Below are 19,688 nucleotides of genomic sequence, written 5' to 3'. Positions count from 1 at the left end.
AAATATTAGTGATCGCTTGTTTAAATAATAAATAACAAACAATTCCAGAAGGAGAAAAAAATACTTGAAAATGTGAAATTAAAAAAAAGAAGATACGACACTATTTAGAGTTTGTCATATCGTATTGTCTTTTGAATAGACAATATAATTGTATCAAGGGGCATATACTGATGGCGTGCCATAAACTCGCCTGTTTACGGTGATTATCGACAATGTTTACATATCTTTACGAGGAAGTTTAAAGTTTATAAACAAGATGGCGGCGTGTGGACAAATTATTTCATCTGAGGAATCTTATGATTTCAACTGTACACCTTGTTCGCAACAGGACAGGTTAATTGAAGCCAAGAGGTTTTGTGTGGAATGTGGGGAGTATTTTTGTTCAACATGTCTGTCATGGCACGAAAGGTTTGGTGTAACTAAAGGACATACTTTGGTAAAATGTGAGAATGTTTCAAAAGACCATGTTCCCTTGACTTTGAGTAAATGCGAGACTCACACAGGAAAGGAGGAGGATATGGTCTGTGGTGACCACTATGTCGTCTGCTGCCGTGTTTGCATAACAAAAGATCATAGGTAAATTTTCTGATTTCGTTTAATAATCTCCCCCCCCCCCCGTCCGATGTCCCCCCGTCCGATCTCACTCTGCTGGTTAACGCGATATGACTCATATCCGCGGAAATGACTTATATTTAACAAAGTTATTTTTTTATCAATTTTTCTTGATACGACGTTTTATAATAATAAAATGATTTTACATGCAAAATATCGTTAAATTTGGTCCTCAAATAAAAAAGTTAAAAGTTATATTCGCGAGGTATTTGAAGTCATATCCGCGGATATGAGTCATATCCAGTATTAAGACACACCGACGCGAGGGTAACATATCTGGTTCGAATGAATTGATTTGCTATATATCTTGAATGAAACGTAATTATAATATTTTGATAAAGGTCATAATTCAATAATATATCTACAGGAGAAACTCCAAAAACTTTCCACTGTAAATCTGAGGCGTACCTCTTACTTAAAACATGTTCTCTATTGTCTAACTCTCAATAATGGATAATGGTGATAACCTGACATACATATGTACATATACATACCATGCAACCGTATGCATTGTCACGCTATATATTGAACACTTTTTTGGGACAAAAATAGGTGAGGCCCTATTATTCTGTCTAATTGTGCATATGTGCATGTATATAGAAAATTTATCGTTTCGAATTTTGATTATAAAAATGATTGTAATTAAAATAGGCATCAGAATGCATGTTTTCATTATATATATTTTCAGTTTTTCATTAAAACACATTATGGCTGAGAAATGATTTTTTTCTTCTTTAGAAAGGGCACAAATGAGTTTTATCATGTGTATTTAAGTGTATTAGACCATGTAAAATGATTATTTTTTGAAGAGATAAGCATTGAATGTAAAAATATTTGTGATAAATGAAGCAAAATGTAACCATGTTAGCATTTTGACTTTTATACAAAATACTTAATCACTAGCCAAAAGGCATCAGAAGCAAAAGACAGTTCAGGCAATAGGCCAGTGAGTAAAGTTTTGAAAACTATAACTGGACATCAAAAATAAAGATCTATTGAGAAATAAAAAGGAAAGCTTTTTGGGGTCATGATGGCCCTTTTAGATTTATCATTAGGATTTCATTAGTATTCGGGAGTATATTCTTTTAATGTTATAGTCCACAAAATTATTTCATTCCTAATTTAACAGCTAGGAGTACATGTATATCATCTACAAAAGTAAACCCAAATAGAAGTTTGTATGCGAAATTGTTCAGAAAATATATTGAGTAGATCTTATACTAAAATATGAAATATAGATATGAAATAAGAATAACCAAAATATTAATGTTACAAGTAACAAGTTAAGTCAACAAGCAAAATTACTACTCAAAATGATTGAAGAATGTATAAAAATGTTACTTTACCAAACCAATTTTTTTACACATGTTTGGTCATTTTCCTCCTTCCATTTAATTGAGGATTTTTTAATGGAGTCGTTTTGATTTCATTAGTCTTTTAAAATATCTGGTTCCATATTTGTAATTAAATCTAGTATTATTTAGCCAATATACGTATAGCTATAATGATTAATATAATTGAAATTAAACACTTTTATCTTTCCAAAAAAAATATACTAGATATATAAATTATGGTTAAAGAAAAAAGGAGAAGAAAATTCTCGACCCTTTTGGGATTTGAACCCAGGACCCTCAGTTTCAATGAAGTGTGGAGTCTTGTTTGATATTTATTTAACTCAGTCCAAAAACATTCAGACTGCTTTGCGCATGTGCATACTGTTTAATATAAGAATATCATAATTTCCACCAGAAAGCGTAAAATTAGAACGACTAGCCTTAATGTAGGTTATAGAACAATGTATTTTACCATTTAATCTCATTCTGACCCATATAAAAGTACATTTTATAAACTTCAAATTACAGAGATGAAAAACAGCATTTTGTACGAAATGAAAAGCCAAGCAGCACGCAAAAGATGCTGCCATGCTTCACAATATGTTTTTCTCAAGTCAGATGAAGTGATTTAAGTAGCAGAGTACAGATTTGAGGCAATTTTATCTTGCCGTAGATGCCGTGCTAGTCGTGCTTATTTGAAGCTTCTTTGTAGAAATTGTGATCTTCTTGTGTTAAGCAGTACGCACATGCGAAAAACGTTTGTACGCTTTCTTGCCCACAGTACCTTTTCCGATCACAGTGAGAACAGGACAAAATCGTGAATCAGAAATTCGATTATAATTCTGTCTGTGAAATAGTCCAAAGCTCGCCATTTAAGTCTGCATCGATATACTTTTATTATAAGCATGATTTTAGACAAAAAGTAAATCTTTGTTGCAATCAATTACTATTAATACATATATGTTTTAATCACTTTCTCACTTTATTTTATTTTATATGTTTTGTATTCAGATTGCAAATGAATTGGATTGTTTAACAATTCAAATGTACCTAGAGGTTTTTGTTTTTGGCTTTCGTAATTTTCATCTCCGGAACTTTGAAATTACATATTTTTTGGGGCAGTTAGGCAGTTATATAAAGAAAGGTCATTTAAAAAAGGTCAGACGCAGTCTGATTCGTAGCACGGGACATTGGTTTATTTTATGAGGAAGCTTTCCAGCGTCTAAAGTTCAGCTGGAAGATTTGTTTTCTTAATACGATTGCATTTATATTCTCGCGGCACTGTGTATACAAGTCTTGTTAACTCACTAATCACCTGCTAGCTTATCAAAATGCATTTTAAAGAGATCATATGCTTTATTGTAATGATTTACATTGCAACGCAAAAAGCACTATACCTTTCTCTTTCAGATCATGTCAAAATGTCGATTTTCTGCCTGATTTGATACAGAAATTTAAAGAAGATGAAACACTTGTAGAATTAAATGAGGATTTGAATGGTAGAAAGGAAAAAATAAAATCTGTACTAAAAGAATACACTGCCCACGCCCTCAAACTTAAAACCAGAAGAACGACGTGCATGAAACGTTTAGAGATGTTTGAAAAATCTATCATAGAGTGTGTTAAAAGTGTTGTAGCCAAGGCCGAGACAGATATCGAAAGCAGATTAGCACCTGAAATTTGCAGTACGCAAGAATATATCCAAAGGTATAATGAGCTACTGTCAAGGCTGGATTGTATGTCAGCAAGTTTGGCAAATGAAAACAATGGTGTTGCTGAATATAAGAATGTATTAGAAGGTAAACGTATACTCAATGAGATTCAGATCGATCCTTGTATGTTCGATGACAAATTGACAACTGACTGTAAGTTTCAAAATGAAATCATGGAGGCCATTACCAGCTCTCTTAAGGAAGGCCAACTATATGGAACTGTAGCAATATCAGAAATATCAGATTCTGGAAATGACTTTGTTGTTCCGAATATGTACGTACAAGATTACGATTCTTCAGCCTTAATTTTATTAACGGACTACTATAACATAAACATAAGACGCATTGACAATTGTTTAAAAGAAAAGGAACGTTTAACAGTTGAAGGACGTGCTTGGGGATTTTGTAAGATTGATGAACACGATATTGCCTTTACTTTGCCAGTATTGAAGAAAGTGCAATTTATATCAGCTGATACCTGTCATGCTTTTAAAACAAGCTTCAATACAGATATACATTGTCGTGGCATTGCATGTTTAAATGAAAAGATTTATGTAACAGGTGGTGGAATGAACGGGGAAGAGCAAGGGCAATTAAATATGTTTGATTTGAAAGGGAAACTACTCAGTAAGTATGACCAAGATTTAGATGGAAACTATTTCAGTATTCCACGAAGCATTATAGTAAATACCGAAGGGATATTCATCACTGATGAACAAAACGGTGTAATTTGTTTAGATTTGGAAGGACAGCGGAAGTGGGTGACAAACAACTCAAAATGCAAATTTCCATGGGGAATTTGCTTCACGCCAAAAGGGAACCTTTTCGTTTCTGGACATTTGTCAAACAATATCGTGATTTTAAGTAAAGACGGTGAATTTCTTGGTGAACTGTTAAACGAAAATGACGGTCTTTCAGCGCCAGGGGCTCTCAGCATTGACAAACCTAATAACTGCATTATAGTTTCTGAATTTAAGAAGCCACATCTGAAGATGTTTTACATTGGTGATTGTGATATGTAATATTAAACTTGCAGATACCAGAAAAAGTAAACCGTAAGAATTGAACGTGTACGGTTGAACAATTTGACAAGTAGATTTATGACAAGACAGCAGGATATATGAAGTATGGTTTATCCGTTAGGGTAATATTTAGATTGTTTTATTTACTGTTATAATCCAATTGCAGAATTTGTAAATAGTATTCTATATATTGACAAAACAAAATAAAGAAGTCAAAATTATTTATGTACACATATATACGGTCCAGACCTTTAAGTTTTTTATAACCATCTTTGAGTCTAAAAATACTTAAAATGCATTCTTAAAGGTTTGAGACCTTATTTTATCACTTATTTGTAAAGTATTTCTGTTGCTATATTTCCACGGTTGAATCTATATTTTACTGGTGTCTTTACTGTCTTGTGTACGGAAGAGTATACTGACCCCCCTTACATATTTTATATGCCTGTTTAGAATACGACGATACATGATAACAACATAGTTCGTAATGGTTTTTTAAAATTTATATATATAGCTCATATTGATCTTTCCTGTTTTTTGGTTACTATACTGTTAAAGATACGTATTATAAACTTAAGTCTTTCTGAAGACCTTACTTTAATTTATAAGAATTATGTTTTTTTCTTCTTTTCATTGAAATTCTACCTCAAGAAGCAGACGTTTTCTTGATGTAAACGCTTTTATTCATTTGAAAACAGTATGTTTTCGAGGCATTATTTGTATGACAGATATAGAGATGATATAATCATATATAATATATTATATATTCTTTACCTGAGTTTTTAGCTTAGGTGATGTTTTATATGTTTCCTAACATAAGTTGATCGTTATGATAACACGCTTGCGGTATACGAATATCTTGCCAGTATTATATAAAATATTATAATTTAACTGATATATATTATTATTATATAAATGGTATTGAAACTTATACTATAAATATTTTTTACATCTTTTTCAATGATTATACATGTTTTTTTAAATATCAAAACGAGAAAAGGGCCATTTAATATTATAATAATAGATGCGACTTATTATACCAAGAGAATCTAATTTAATTTATGAATTCATGAGATTCATATGATAAAGGCTAAAGTGTACAACTAATGTATGTTAAGAAGAACATTCTCTTCTCTTAAATTTCCGAATATCATCGAAGAAACAATGCATATTTGTGATGTATGGTGTATAATAACAGATAAAACTACGGAAGAGTATACTGACCCCCCTTATATATTTTTTATGCCTTCAAGAAAAAAAACAACCTTTGTATAATACATATCTTTAAAAAATTGACAAGTTATATGATATTTAAAATAGATCTTGCAGAGTTTTATCTGTTATTATACACCATAAATCACAAATATGCATTGTTTCTCCGATGATATTTGGAAATTTAAGAGAACAGAATGTTCTTCTTAACATACAGTAGTTGTGCACTTGAGCCTTTATCATATTAATCTCATGAAAAAAGATGTATGAATTTATGAATTAAATTAGATTTTCTTGGTATAATAAGTCGCATCTATTATTATAATATTAAATGGCCCTTTTCTCGTTTTGATTTAAAAAAAAACACGTATAATCATTGAAAAAGATGTAAGAAATATTTATAGTATAAGTTACTCAAAGTTTCAATACCATTTATATAATGATAATATATAACAGTTAAATTATAATATTATATATAATACTGGCAAGGTACTCGTGTATCGCAAGCGTGTTATAACGATCAACTTATTTTAGGAAACATATAAAACATTATCTAAGCTAAAAACTCCGGTAAAGAATATATATATTATATATGATTATATCATCTCTATATCTGTCCAACAAATAATGCCTCGAAAACATACTGTTTTCAAATAAATAAAAGCGTTTACTCCAAGAAAACGTCTGCTTCTTGAGGTAGAATTTCAATGAAAAGAAGAAAAAACATATTTCTTATAAATAAGAAAGACTTAAGTTTATAATACGTATCTTTAACAGTATAGTAGCCAAAAAACTGAAAAGATCAATATGAACTATATATATATATAACTTTTAAAAAACCATTACGAACTATGTTGTTATCATGTATCGTCGTATTTTAAACAGGCATATAAAATATATAAGGGGGTTCAGTATACTCTTCCGTAACAGGTTGACAAGCAGATTACCAGTACTAGTTGCCTTCATCTTCGCAAGGAATTATTATTACTGGTATTACTTGTGTACATACCAGAGCAGAAGTAGAGTGCGAATGACGGAGGAAAGGATCTCGTAATCAATCCGACGAAAGTGACTTGCATCGTCCGGGAAAACTTTTATTTATTTGATGAGTTTACAAATAAATCTCCAATTCAGTTATTCATTTTAATGGTATTTTAGAAAGTATACGCTTGAATTTTCAGCATACACTTTCATCATTCCCTTTAATTATAATCTCTCTGAAAACAACAATAAACAAACTCAAACTCAACAAGTCCAAGGTCGGTATCAAATCAGATATTCATGTATATGAAACAATGAAATTATTGTATTACAAAACATCGTCTTCTCTATGTTATTTTTAGCTCGACTATTCGAAGAATATGAGAGCTATTGTAGTCGCCCCGGCGTCGGCGTCGGCGTCAGCGTCCGCGTCGGCGTCTGCGTTGGTTAAAGTTTTTTGTAAAGTCAAATATCTCAATTATTACTTGAGATATTCAATTGAAACTTACAATACTTATTTATAGTAACAAGGTACATCTGATTGACAAGTTGGATAACTCTGCCTACAATATTAACAGAATTATGCCCCTTTTTAACTTAGAAATTTTGGTTAAAGTTTTTTGTAAAGTCAAATATCTCAGTTATTGCTTGAGATATTCAATTGAAACTTACAATACTTATTTATAGTAACAAGGTACATCAGATTGACAAGTTGGATAACTCTGCCTACAATATTGACAGAACTATGCCCCTTTTTAACTTAGAAATTTTGGTTAAAGTTTTTTGTAAAGTCAAATATCTCCATTATTGCTTGAGATATTCAATTGAAACTTACAATACTTATTTATAGTAACAAGGTACATCAGATTGACAAGTTGGATAACTCTGCCTACAATATTGACAGAATTATGCCCCTTTGGAACTTGGAAATTTTGGTTAAAGTTTTTTTGTAAAGTCAAATATCTCAATTATTGCTTGAGATATTCAATTGAAATTTAAAATACTTTTTTATAGTAACAATGTACATCAGTTTGCAAAATTGCATAACTCTGACTGCAATATTTGCAGAATTATTTGCCCCTTTGAAACTTAGAAATTTTGGTTAAAGGTATTTACTTGAAACTTTACACATGCACTTAGGGTCATAATTGGAGGGTCATAATTGTATGTCACTGACCAAGTTCCATAACTCTATCTTGCATTAAGGCTGATTCATATCCCCTTTTCTTCTTAGTCTCTTGGTTAATGTTTACATGCAAGTTTTACATATCTCAATAACTATTAAAGATATTTATTTAAAACTTCACATATGCATTTAGGGTCATAAGTGTAGGTCACTGACAAAGATCCATAATTCTATCTTGCATTTAGGCTGATTTTTCTCCCCTTTTTCAACTTAGAAATTCATGGTAAAGTTTTGCTTGTAAGCTGTTATCTCAATAACTACTGAAGGGTTTGTGCCTGTTTTGGGACAATTTTATGCATTCATAATAATAAAGCAGTGATTTACTTGATAAAACATCTTAATAACAAGCCTTTGTACCTTTTCTGTCAAATTTATGTATTCATAGGTAATTAGTATTATTATACTCAATAAAACACCCTTGTGACATTACCTTCCGAATAGTCAAGCCAATACTGTATAATTAGACTCTCTCTAAGGCCTATAACATGAATTTATAAAAAAAAATTAGCCCTTTTGTGAACTTAAAAAATTTAAAATTATCAAGGCTCTTTTACTATCAAGCACTTAGAATAGTCGAGCGTGCTGTCCTACCGACAGCTCTTGTATTGAACATTGTTTTTCAAATTGTGTACAGTCAAACGACATTTGTAAAATTTGTTTCAGTGTTTGCGTCTATTATAAGATTTCAAATAACTATACCCTTGATAATAAGAAAAGAATATTTAGAAATATTGATATAAATATTAACTCTTTACAAAATAAGATAGTTTTAATGGTCAATAGATTAAAACATACCAGATAACTGTTGCAAAAATACCTTCATATTGACGAACCTGCCTGAATCATCCGAGAGCTTTAGAATTCTCCATGCGGCCTCGAAACTAAAGTAGATTGTTCGTAATATATCTATGTCCGTTTACGATTTCAGAATACATTTTTGATAACTTATATCATTTGAAAATTTAAAATTAAATAAATTCATTATTAATTACATGTATTTGCATATTTGTATTCATTTCATTTAAATCAAAATGTAAAACAAAATTATCTCGCCATATTTTATGTTATGTTTGTAATGACTTTTAACTGATAAAGATAATATTTTCTGTTTTCAAGATACAAAATGCTATGGAAGCCCTGGAGGGACATTTGATATTAATATTTAAAACTTAAAACTTATTATTTAATTCTTAATATTTAAAATTTAATTCTTAATACATGTATTTAAAAATTAATTCTTAATACTTAAAAATTAAGAACAGAATACATAAGACGCGGGTATTTGAATTCAACGGTCTCTTGCAAAAGGTTGCTACACGAAGAAAAATTTGCAAATTCGATATAGTTGATTACAGGTAATTGCCATTTTTTTTTAATATATATACAGAAATACTATATCTCGATTGTTATATTGTTCATGCTAACAGTTGAAACCATTAAGATATGTTAGTTTTATCATGGTGCCGCTTTACATTTTATTGACTACATGGTGTCAAAGGCAGCAGTTGAGAAATTTAATCAATACATTTTGTTCTGGTTGAAGCTTTAGTTTATTTAACGATAATGTTTAGTTGTTGGTGGTGGATAACAATATTACATGTTTACAGCCCCAGACCTTTGTTTTTATAACGCTATATTTCATTTATTTATATTTCTTTTAAGGTCGTAAACATGGAGATTCCGTTGCTGTTTGCCTTTATCATTTTATAGAAAGTGACTCCTGTGTCAACAGATGTGTCATCCCTATTGCCATCTGGAAACGGAAGCACCAGGTTAGAAGTGATTACGCAGTACTTTCATGCTGACTTCAAGTACGCACACATTGTTTTACTACAACATACGTCTTGGTCTCCGTCAGTTAAAGAGGATACTTCGTTGTAATTATTACGGGCGTCACCGTGCCATGTATACTCCAAAAGAAGTAGGAAAAGAATTGCAGTTTAGCGGGGACGGCTTATGGTACCAAGGTGGATGAATACGTTGAAGGATTTGAGAGGTCGTGGACGAATTCATACGTCAAAACCTATTCATGGAAAATGCTTGCGATTTTATTTAGCGGATGTTCTTCAAGCGGGACTTTATCACATTGTGTTCACTGGAATTTACACAATGTGCGACCACAGAAACATGTAGACATGTGCACTTGAATTGGAAGACCTGAAATATAATGTTTTAAATGTACTAGAACTATCAGGTTCTACTGATTATGGTGTTATTGTTGATTTGTAGGATATTGAAAATGAAACAAATCCAGATGATTGAACATTAGATAATAATATATAGACCTTTTAAACATTGATGTTCATAGTTTTCCGAAGTATGTGCTTTTTATGTTTAACTGCTAGTTAAAATTTCTAGGCTGATCTCGAGTTCGCTTTACTTATTGTTAGAACAGGTCATAAATCAAACGGAAAAAATAATAAAAGAACTTAAACACGAGACCTCTCTTGAAACATTCTGATTCTACATTGATGATTGCATGACAAATCTGACTTAGAATAAACATTGCTAGAAATGTAAGTAAATCGTATGTAGGAAATTAGAAAATAAACCATAATTATGAGCTTTTCGTAGGCAGTACTAAAAATTTGCCAAATGCTCTCCAGAAGGGATCAAATTTTAGCGCTTTTTAACGCCAAAAGACAAAGTTTCAACTTTGACCTACATATATGACCTATGATAAAGTTACAAGTTGTTCCAACTGAAAAAAAACATGCAGTGTTCAAAATGTTTTTCTTTGATTTGACCTGTTTTTGCCCCATATGTCTCCGATTCAAACTCGACCTAAAGATTATCCAGACAAATATTCTCATAAACTTTTAAGTTGTTCAAGTTGAAATGCATCATTTAAAGTGTTCTACATATTTTTCCTTGATTTAAACTGGTGACCTAGTTTATGAGATTAAAAATTGACCTAGAAAATCAATTAGATAAACAATTTGAACAATGTTGATGAAGATGGGATACAAAATGTGGCCTGTATTGTGTTCGCAAGGGAAATGTTGAGAAGCACAGCGACAGACGACACACAGTGGGCAATGGCAGTAGCTCACCTTTAAGCTGAGCTAAAAAGGAATCAAGATATATCAGATTTTCTCTTTATTGAATTAAACACAGAGCTCTATTCATTTCTGAACAGCTTTCAATGCAAATAGTTATGCATCTAAAATGTTGTTTTAAAATAAACTGGCCAACAAACGTTTGTAAACTATAGTTTGATCCACTAAGTCTGTGACAAGCTTTAAACCATCTATATTTTGTTTATTTTGAGTTTATTGTAAAAAAATCTAACTCTCGTGAGCTAAAATGGCTGAAATTAACAATGACGAGAAACCCCATCATTTTCGATTTTTTTTAAAAAACAGTTGGTTACAAGAAATTGCTATCTGGTCACATGTTCCGTGATAAAAATAGTAGTACAGTACTTTGACATCTTTGGTATCATCCCTTATGCTACTGTTGCCAAAGTTACGCAAAATAACTGTTTCCATCAAATGGAAAATGTTCCTAATGTTTTTCCTGAGCATTAAGCATTTTCACTGATTTTACAGTGCAGTCAGCAGGTTAACCATTCAGTTATGCACTGCTACTTTAAGACAAATGACAGCAAGAAAAGTATGGATGATAATATTTGTTTCCCTTACTGATGGCGTATAGATAGGTTATAGTTGTTTGTTAAAAAGTATAATTACAGTCCGATTAAAAATAAGGCAGCAAAGTCAGTGTAACAACTTTTACTCTTTTATTACAGTGACTTATCAAAGTACAAAATCAAATTTCCAATTGATAACAATTTGGGGTAACTTTCTACAGCATACAACATAAAAATAAAAGGGTATACTTTCAAAAGTTAAAACCATAGCAAGTTTTGCCATGTGGGTGAGAACTGAAGGCTCAACTAGCCAAACTCAACAAAATGATTATTTTTCTACTAAATAAAACAAGAACTGTCACTTAAAATAAACATATGCCACAAATGTGGTTTGAGCATTTGGCAGGTACAAAAAAACTAACCCTTTACATTGATAAAAGTGTTTAAGAAGCAAACATTATTTGTAATAATTACATCACCTATAATTGTCAATTAGTTTGTATGTTTATAATTATCACAGGGCTACAGCATATATGTCAGTTGTGTACAATTTCACATGGAAACAGAACAACGATTGATACCACTACAAAATAAATGTCCGTTTATCAACCATTTTTAAATGAATGTAATTATAATTTATAAGAACCAAACAATTATCATCAACTTAAAAACTGAATATTTGATATGGCCCATTCAATACAAAATGTTGCTGCGATGAAACTTCTGAACAATTATAAACGTTTCCATCTCTTTCTAGGAAGACTGTGTTCTGTACTTCTGTTCTAGAAACCACATACCCATTTTCAAACGGATCACTTTCATGAATTATCTTTTTCTGGACTCCCAGACGCATTAAAGCTACCGTAATATTAATTGCAAATACTTCAGATTGTTCTTCAGAATATAATGAGTGCTTAATTTTGCTGTACTTTATGTTATAGTTCTGTCGCCCTTTTCTACAGTGACTCCATTTATCATGAAACTTTTGTTCTCCTTTTTTATCTCAGGTATATATGGGCACTGTGACGGCATACAAACTGTTAGCTCTTAAATACTCTGTAAAACTGCATGAGATTTTGTGGTCTACATCAGTATAACTGACAATCACTTGTCCTGATACTGAAGCCAATGACAAGTTCGTAGTCCTCGACACTGTCCAGCGTTACTTTCTCCGTCCGGAAATAGTTACTTAGCGCTTGATATTTTATTCTTTCTACTGCCAGACTTTCACCAAATGTGTAATACATCACGCGTGCTTATCCACCCTTTGCTTCAGTATCAACTCTGTACTTTCCATCCCGGTAGTTCTGCCATCCCATTTTCATTTTATATGCACTGCTTTGTCCACAGCAGTTGCCTAAAATATATAAGAACTTTTATTAACAACCAATTTCATACAATTTTGGCCTAGGAGACATACTCTATAACTGATATCAAACTAAACAACCTCCAAAACATAAATAATAGAATCTTTGAAAATATTATAACTTAAATTAAAAGTTTAAGCTATACATTCCCAATCATTATCGATAAAATCAGCTGTTAAAATATGTTTATAATCTATGTAGAGTTGTTGCTGTACAATTAATGGTTTAAGGAATTTATTTCAGAACGCCTCTAAAATTGATAAATTGTGGTAAAATGAGGTTTCGTTCAGCGTAGATTCTTTTTGACATTGTATTTATTTATCATTTTACTTTTCATTGAGCAAGACTTTATGTTTCGAGAATATAATCTAGGATGTACGGAGTTCCCCTTTATCTACATCTTAACGTTTTGTTTACCAACCTGTTGGCAAGGTTTTTGGCAAACTGCAGGCATTTAAAAGCACACTATTACAACCTATAAGTCTTGTAATGAAAATCTTCAATGCAAATCAATGATCATACCAGGTAGGATGATGATAGCCTAAAAGCACTCGTCTTAAAATCAAGGCTTTTCATTTAAGATTTACAGTACCTAAATCCCCAAAGGGCAGCATGTCCAGCCTGCTTGATTGTAATGTTTATTTTGTAGCAGACGCTGTGATCTGTTCATCAAAAATGGACTAGTCAATGTAGGTATAAACAAGAGCTGTCACAGGAGACAGCAAAGCTCGACTAATAAAATACTAGACGCAGTAAAGAAGAAAAATATTTTTTTATAATTATGTATTAAGTTATAGTAAAAAAATAACATTTGTTAACATAAATTCCAAGTTCAAGGGGGAATAATTCTGGAAAAAGTCATGCTAGATTTATGAACCTTGTCACACAACATGTGTGTAATGATAAGAAATATATATTTGAAGTTTGAAGTTGATCCCTTAAAAATAAAGAAGTTATAATATTTCTTAAAGAAAATCCTAAGTTAGAGATAAATCTGAAAATTGCTTCAAGAGTTATAAACCTTGTCACATAAGATGTAATTGATGATAAGAAAAAAGTTGTAGATATCTTTAAAACTAAAGAAGTTATAGTAAAAAATAACATTTTTCATTAAAAAGCTAAGTTTATTGGGAGATAATTCTTGCAATATTGGTGCTAGAGTTATGAACCTTGTCACAAAACATGTGGTTAATTATAAGGAACATGTTTTTGAAGTATGAAGTTGATCCCTTAATAGAAAAAAGAAGTAACAGTAAAAATTATTATTTTGTAAGGAAAATTGCTAAGTTCAAGGGGAGATAAATCTGAAAATATTGGTGCTACAGTTATAAACCTTGAGATATAAGATGTGGTTGATGATAAGGAACATATTTTTGAAGTTTGAAGCTAATATTTTAAGAAATGAAAAAGTTATAGTGAAAAATATTTTAGCGGACGCCGACGCCGGGGCGAGTAGGACAGCTCTCCATATACTTCGTATAGTTGAGATAAAAAGACTGCTAAATGTAACCTTGACCTTTGAGCATGTGTCTAACGTGCGACACACCTTGTCATGGCGGTGAACAAATGTACCAAGTTATTTTATATTCCCCTCAGCCCAATTCTGGCCGTTAACCCCTTCCATCTGGGACGGATTGTCTTTTGCAATGAATAAATAAATAAATAAACCCGCCCAAGACAGTCCTCACCATGAAATTAAGTGCGTGTGCGTGTCCTAGTGTGATTAAAACAGTTTTTCTTGTATATAAAGTTCAACTTACTTTACTTCCTTCGCTACTCGTATTTTCGCTGCCGCTACTTGTGGCGTCAACGGAATGGTTTTCCGCGTCCATTTTTAATGATATGATTTAATTATTAAATATTAAAAATTTAATTTTAAATATTAAGAATTAAAGTTTAATAATAAGTTTTAAGATTTAAATATTTATTTAAAATGTCCCTCCAGGGCTTCCATACTATGCCATTTAAAGATTACAACAAATATTTTACTTGTCAAACGAAAACCGTTTGTGTTATCTCTCAATCTCATTAAAATCAGATCATCGTTTTTGCTCCGTTACTCTCCGCTACGAGCGTAGGGTAGTGAAGCGACAGTTAGGATATGATTTTAATGAGATTGTGTTATCTCTATGAAATATCTTGTATAGAATCTACATGTAAACAAATGTGGCGTGCCATAAAACGCGTGTAATAAAATCAATAGACCGCTTTTATCTACGGTTAATATTATGTATTATTTCGCAATACTATGTTAAATACAAAATGGCGACGTGTTCGTCCGAGGAAGCTTATGATTACAATTGTACGCCTTGTACTCAACAGGAAAGGTTTGTGGAAGCCAAAAGATTTTGTGTTGAATGTGGCGAGTACTTCTGCTCAACATGTTTGGCCCATCATGAGAAATTTGGTTTAACTAAAGGACATACACTAGTTAAATGTGAGGAAGTTTCAAAAGAGTCTGTACCGACATGTTTAAGTAAATGTGACTTGCACACTGACAAGGAGGAGGATATGGTCTGTGGTGATCACGATGTCGTCTGCTGTCGTGTTTGCCTAGCAAAAGACCACAAGTAAGTCACATTTAAAGATTATAAAACTTAATATCTACTGCAAAATTATTGTTTAAATTTCATAACAAAAATACTTTGAAAATGCTTGTATAAAAGAATATGGTATCAAATTATATAATCAAAAGCGAATGGCAACTACCTGAAATCACTGCTAAATGGATAAAATCCTACGTAAGATAGCATTGTAATATTTTGTTCTGTAACATATTGTTATGTTTAATGTCCATGTGTGTAAATTGACGTAGACATTTTATGTTTCAACCCTTTCGAGAATCGGCCATAAGTTAATGAAAACAATATAGTTTTAATGTAAATAATTTAAAAACATTAGTCTGCATCTGTTTGCACTACACCATTCTTCAAACTGGATTTTGCCATTCATGAAATGTGCATAAACCTAACAATACAATGTACTCCGTCTTTATACATTTAGCACGTTCGATATAAATATTCTTTTTTATTGAAATTTTAGTTTTACATAACTAACGGTATATATTAGTACTTAATGCATAGCCTTTGGAATGTTTTTTTCTTTTATCATTGTGAGCTTTGTCTATATATGAAAATTGGGGATAACGTTAAAACCTTAATCTTTTGTCAAGAGATAACTGACTTTGTCCTACTTTAAGGTGATCCGCAAAGTCAGCCTGCATGTTTGATTTTCACTATGAGAGCCCAAAGTGAAAGTAGGCCAATTTTCATATTTTCACATAAGTGAAAAACAAAGTTATGTAGAGTTATTGTTCCATAACACTGCACTTACTCTGAATAGTCTCTATAACTGTGTGACATTTCAATAAAATTAAATTGATAATTGTTAACAGATGTTTTAGTCCAGACAAGTATTATTCAAATGTTCAAGTAATGTATTTTAAAAAGAAATAATTAAAAAGAAAATAACAAGGTGGTTAGGTGCAGTGTATTTCCTCTTACTAATCTCTATCACTGTGTGAAGTTGTTATCAAATTCCTTCACTATTCTTCGGGCAAGCATTTGTAAATATCATAAAAGGAGATGCTTAAAATAACAAGCAAATTAGAATTAAGGTTCATTAACACTGCATGTATCAATTACTTTGTAAAGTCCTAATCAAAATCCTTCAATACTTTTTCAAGCTTTTCTCCGGTTAATCATCATTAAGTATTATAATTTTTAAAGGGACATAATTCAATAACTAAGCTATAGGTTATGGTTATGTGAAACTGCGTACTCTCGTTCTTCTCTCTATAGTTTGTGTCTAGTTTCATTAACATACCATTTATAATCTAGAAATGATACTCCGGACAAGCATTTTAACTTAATGAAGCTAATTCAAAAACAGAGCAAAGTAGACTTATGTATTTTAAACACTGCACGTCTTCTCGATCGTCTCTTTTTCACTGTGTGAAGTTTTAATCAAATTCTTAAAATACTTTTCAAATTATTATCCGGACAAGATGGTGACTATATGCTCCTCTACCAGACGCATAATAGTACCATTTTACAACGACCAAAAAGACAAAATGGCTGTATGGGCGTCAAATTTGGCCAATATATAACGCAGCGCGCGCTTATTTCTAGTTGTTTGTCCCGCCACATTATGTCCAAGGTTGACAATAACTTAAGCATATATATCTTATTACAGATCATGTCAAGATATCGGTTATTTACCGGACGTCGCAAGTACATTTAAAGAGGAGGGAGGACTTGAAATTTTAGATGAAGATTTAAAAAGTAGAATGAAAACGTTAAAACTCTCGTATGAAAAACATGCTATTCATGGCGCCCAGCTCAGAATGAGAAAGAAGACAAACATAAGGCGACTAAAAGTATTCAAAGAATCAATAACTGAATTGATCGAAACTGCTGTGACTGAAGCTGAGGAGGATATTGAAAATTCACTCGAACCACATATTTGCAGTACACAAAAACTTACGGAGGCAGCGAAAGAAGAACTGTTAAAACTCAGTATTCTCTCAGAAGACTTAATAAATGAAAACAATGCAATGCTGGAGTATAAGAAAGCCTTACATTGCAAGCGTGCTTTAAGAGAAATTCAAAGTAACAATGATGATTGCAAAATGACACATGATAACAAATACGTTGACAAAGTTGTGAAAACTCTTTCTTCCTTTCTGACAGATCAGTGTAGCTTCGGTGCTATAAAAGTATCTAGCACTGACACCGAATTCGATATCCCAAATATGTGTGTATTAGAAGGTGGTTATGTTTGTATAGCAGATTATCATGGACGAAAAATCAAATTATTGGATAATGACCTAAATGAGGATATGACCTATGACACAAGATGTCTTATTTGGGGGGTATGTGCCATAGACAAACATATGATAGCATTTACTATGCCTTCTTTAATGACAGTTGAAATGGTAGAATTTACCAAGAATCCAGTGTTTAAAAGTAGTTTCTCTGCGAAATTTCATTGTCGTGGTATTGCCTTTTTCGAGAATAATTTATATATGGCTGGTGGTGGTTTTCTCAAAGAAGAGCCTGGACAAATTAATATATTTGATATAGAGGGAAATCATCTTACAAAATTTGAGATGAAATCAAATGGTAACCGTTTCTGTGCTCCGAGAAGTTTGACTGTAAACACCAACAACATCTTTGTCACGGATTGTCAAAAAAATAGTGTCGTCTGTTTAGATTTTGATGGTGTCTGGAAATGGATTTTAAAGACCACAAGATTTACTTTCCCGTGGGGAATTTGTCTTACCACAAACGGGAATCTTTTAATTTCTGGACGCGGCTCAGACAACATTGTGGTTGTTAGTAAAAATGGAGAGTTCTTGGGTGAAATTCTAAACAAGGATGACAATATTTCAACACCACAGGCAATTGCCATTGACAATGAAAACAGCCGCCTTTTGGTCTTTGGATCAAAGAAGCCTTATCTAGAGATATTTAACTCAAATTTTTGCGAAATATGATACTTAACTATTCTTAACTGATCAATATGTTTATAGCATTTCATTTAAAAAACTCTAAGGAATGTGAAAAAACTAATATGTGATATTGATATAGACATATATGTGTTGATCTATCTACCCGTAAGTAAGCAAGTGAGTAATCAGTAAGTATGGAAATTGTTGATTATATTGACATTGTGTATATATCAAATATAAATACATGATAATAATACATATAAAACACTCGCCCATTGGACATATAAGTCACCTTATTATGAATGAACAAATATATAAAATGTGAACAATACATAGGAACATTTAATTGAGATCAAAGTTGCTGCTCGATCTGTTAATTGCAGTATCACATTACAGAAAATGGACGGTCAATATATGATCATGTTTTACTATTGTCATCTCAAACGTCAATTACCAATTATAAAACAGACCTCTCCTGGACAAGAAATTTTATTATTTTGTTCTGGTGATTATATTAATAAGAAATACTAATTTGCCCGTGTTTGTCATGTTGTTATATACATCGTTTGTCATTAAACGTCATTGATCTTATGTCGTTATACATATGTATACCGGACACACAATTAACAAATGAGTTTCATCGTCAAAAAAATACTGATTGGCATAAAGTAGAGTATTCCATTTGGCGCTTCGCCGACTTATCTGACAGACTAATACTACATAGAAACTGTGCATAGATTTAGCATTCATTTCTTTCAAATAGCAATCACGTGTAAATCGAGTCTTAAGTGCTTTGTAAGTCCATAATTTAGGCACCTGTTCATAGTCAATCGCCCATGCACGATTTGCGTTATAACTGAAAAGTTTCGATGAAACACAGTTCATATCCACTGTGAATATGAGATCAAAGTGTGTTAATAAGTCTTACCTAGACATAATGGTATTAACTTCGTTGTAAAACATTGTAATAACGGAAAATGTCAATGAAATTGTCTTATTATTGTTGTGTTACAAGAATTTGTTAACTATAATATACAGGGAGAAAAAATAAAAGACGCATATACATGTAGTCCCTAGCCAGTGTTTATTGGCAGTTTAACACCGGCTTTTTTCTTCTTTGTACAGTCACAAAATCACGAGGAGTGTAAGAATTAACGATTATTCTGCTGTGATACTTCTGTAGAGGTCTGACGTTTATTCGTTTAAAAGGTTCGGTCG

The 19,688-nt window shown here is 31.8% G+C and overlaps 2 protein-coding genes across 2 annotated transcripts; both read left to right on the top strand.

Moving 5' to 3' along the window:
• The first annotated feature begins 219 nt into the window (after window positions 1-219).
• On the top strand, window positions 220-4,901 carry LOC132723589 (uncharacterized). Its single transcript, XM_060708342.1, has 2 exons — window positions 220-576; window positions 3,357-4,901. Exons 1-2 carry the CDS (start codon window positions 257-259, stop codon window positions 4,678-4,680), a joined length of 1,644 nt encoding a protein of 547 aa, XP_060564325.1. The 5' UTR covers window positions 220-256; the 3' UTR covers window positions 4,681-4,901.
• A 10,323-nt stretch (window positions 4,902-15,224) lies between these two features.
• LOC132723592 (uncharacterized) lies at window positions 15,225-19,001 on the top strand. Its single transcript, XM_060708344.1, has 2 exons — window positions 15,225-15,588; window positions 17,213-19,001. Exons 1-2 carry the CDS (start codon window positions 15,281-15,283, stop codon window positions 18,513-18,515), a joined length of 1,611 nt encoding a protein of 536 aa, XP_060564327.1. The 5' UTR covers window positions 15,225-15,280; the 3' UTR covers window positions 18,516-19,001.
• Window positions 19,002-19,688: the final 687 nt, after the last annotated feature.

Source organism: Ruditapes philippinarum, unplaced genomic scaffold (assembly GCF_026571515.1).
Source record: "Ruditapes philippinarum isolate M1 unplaced genomic scaffold, ASM2657151v2 ctg7326_1_1_1_1, whole genome shotgun sequence".
Taxonomy (NCBI): domain Eukaryota; kingdom Metazoa; phylum Mollusca; class Bivalvia; order Venerida; family Veneridae; genus Ruditapes; species Ruditapes philippinarum.
The sequence above is the reverse complement of the archived record's forward strand: the minus strand, read 5'-3'. Positions and strand labels throughout refer to the sequence as shown.

Excerpts from the sequence above, each read along its gene's own strand:
- LOC132723592 (XM_060708344.1), top strand. The coding sequence starts at position 15,281 with ATGGCGACGTGTTCGTCCGAGGAAGCTTATGATTACAATTGTACGCCT. Across the intron at positions 15,589-17,212 it reads TGCCTAGCAAAAGACCACAA|ATCATGTCAAGATATCGGTT; the intron begins GTAAGTCACATT and ends ATCTTATTACAG.
- LOC132723589 (XM_060708342.1), top strand. The coding sequence starts at position 257 with ATGGCGGCGTGTGGACAAATTATTTCATCTGAGGAATCTTATGATTTC. Across the intron at positions 577-3,356 it reads TGCATAACAAAAGATCATAG|ATCATGTCAAAATGTCGATT; the intron begins GTAAATTTTCTG and ends TTTCTCTTTCAG.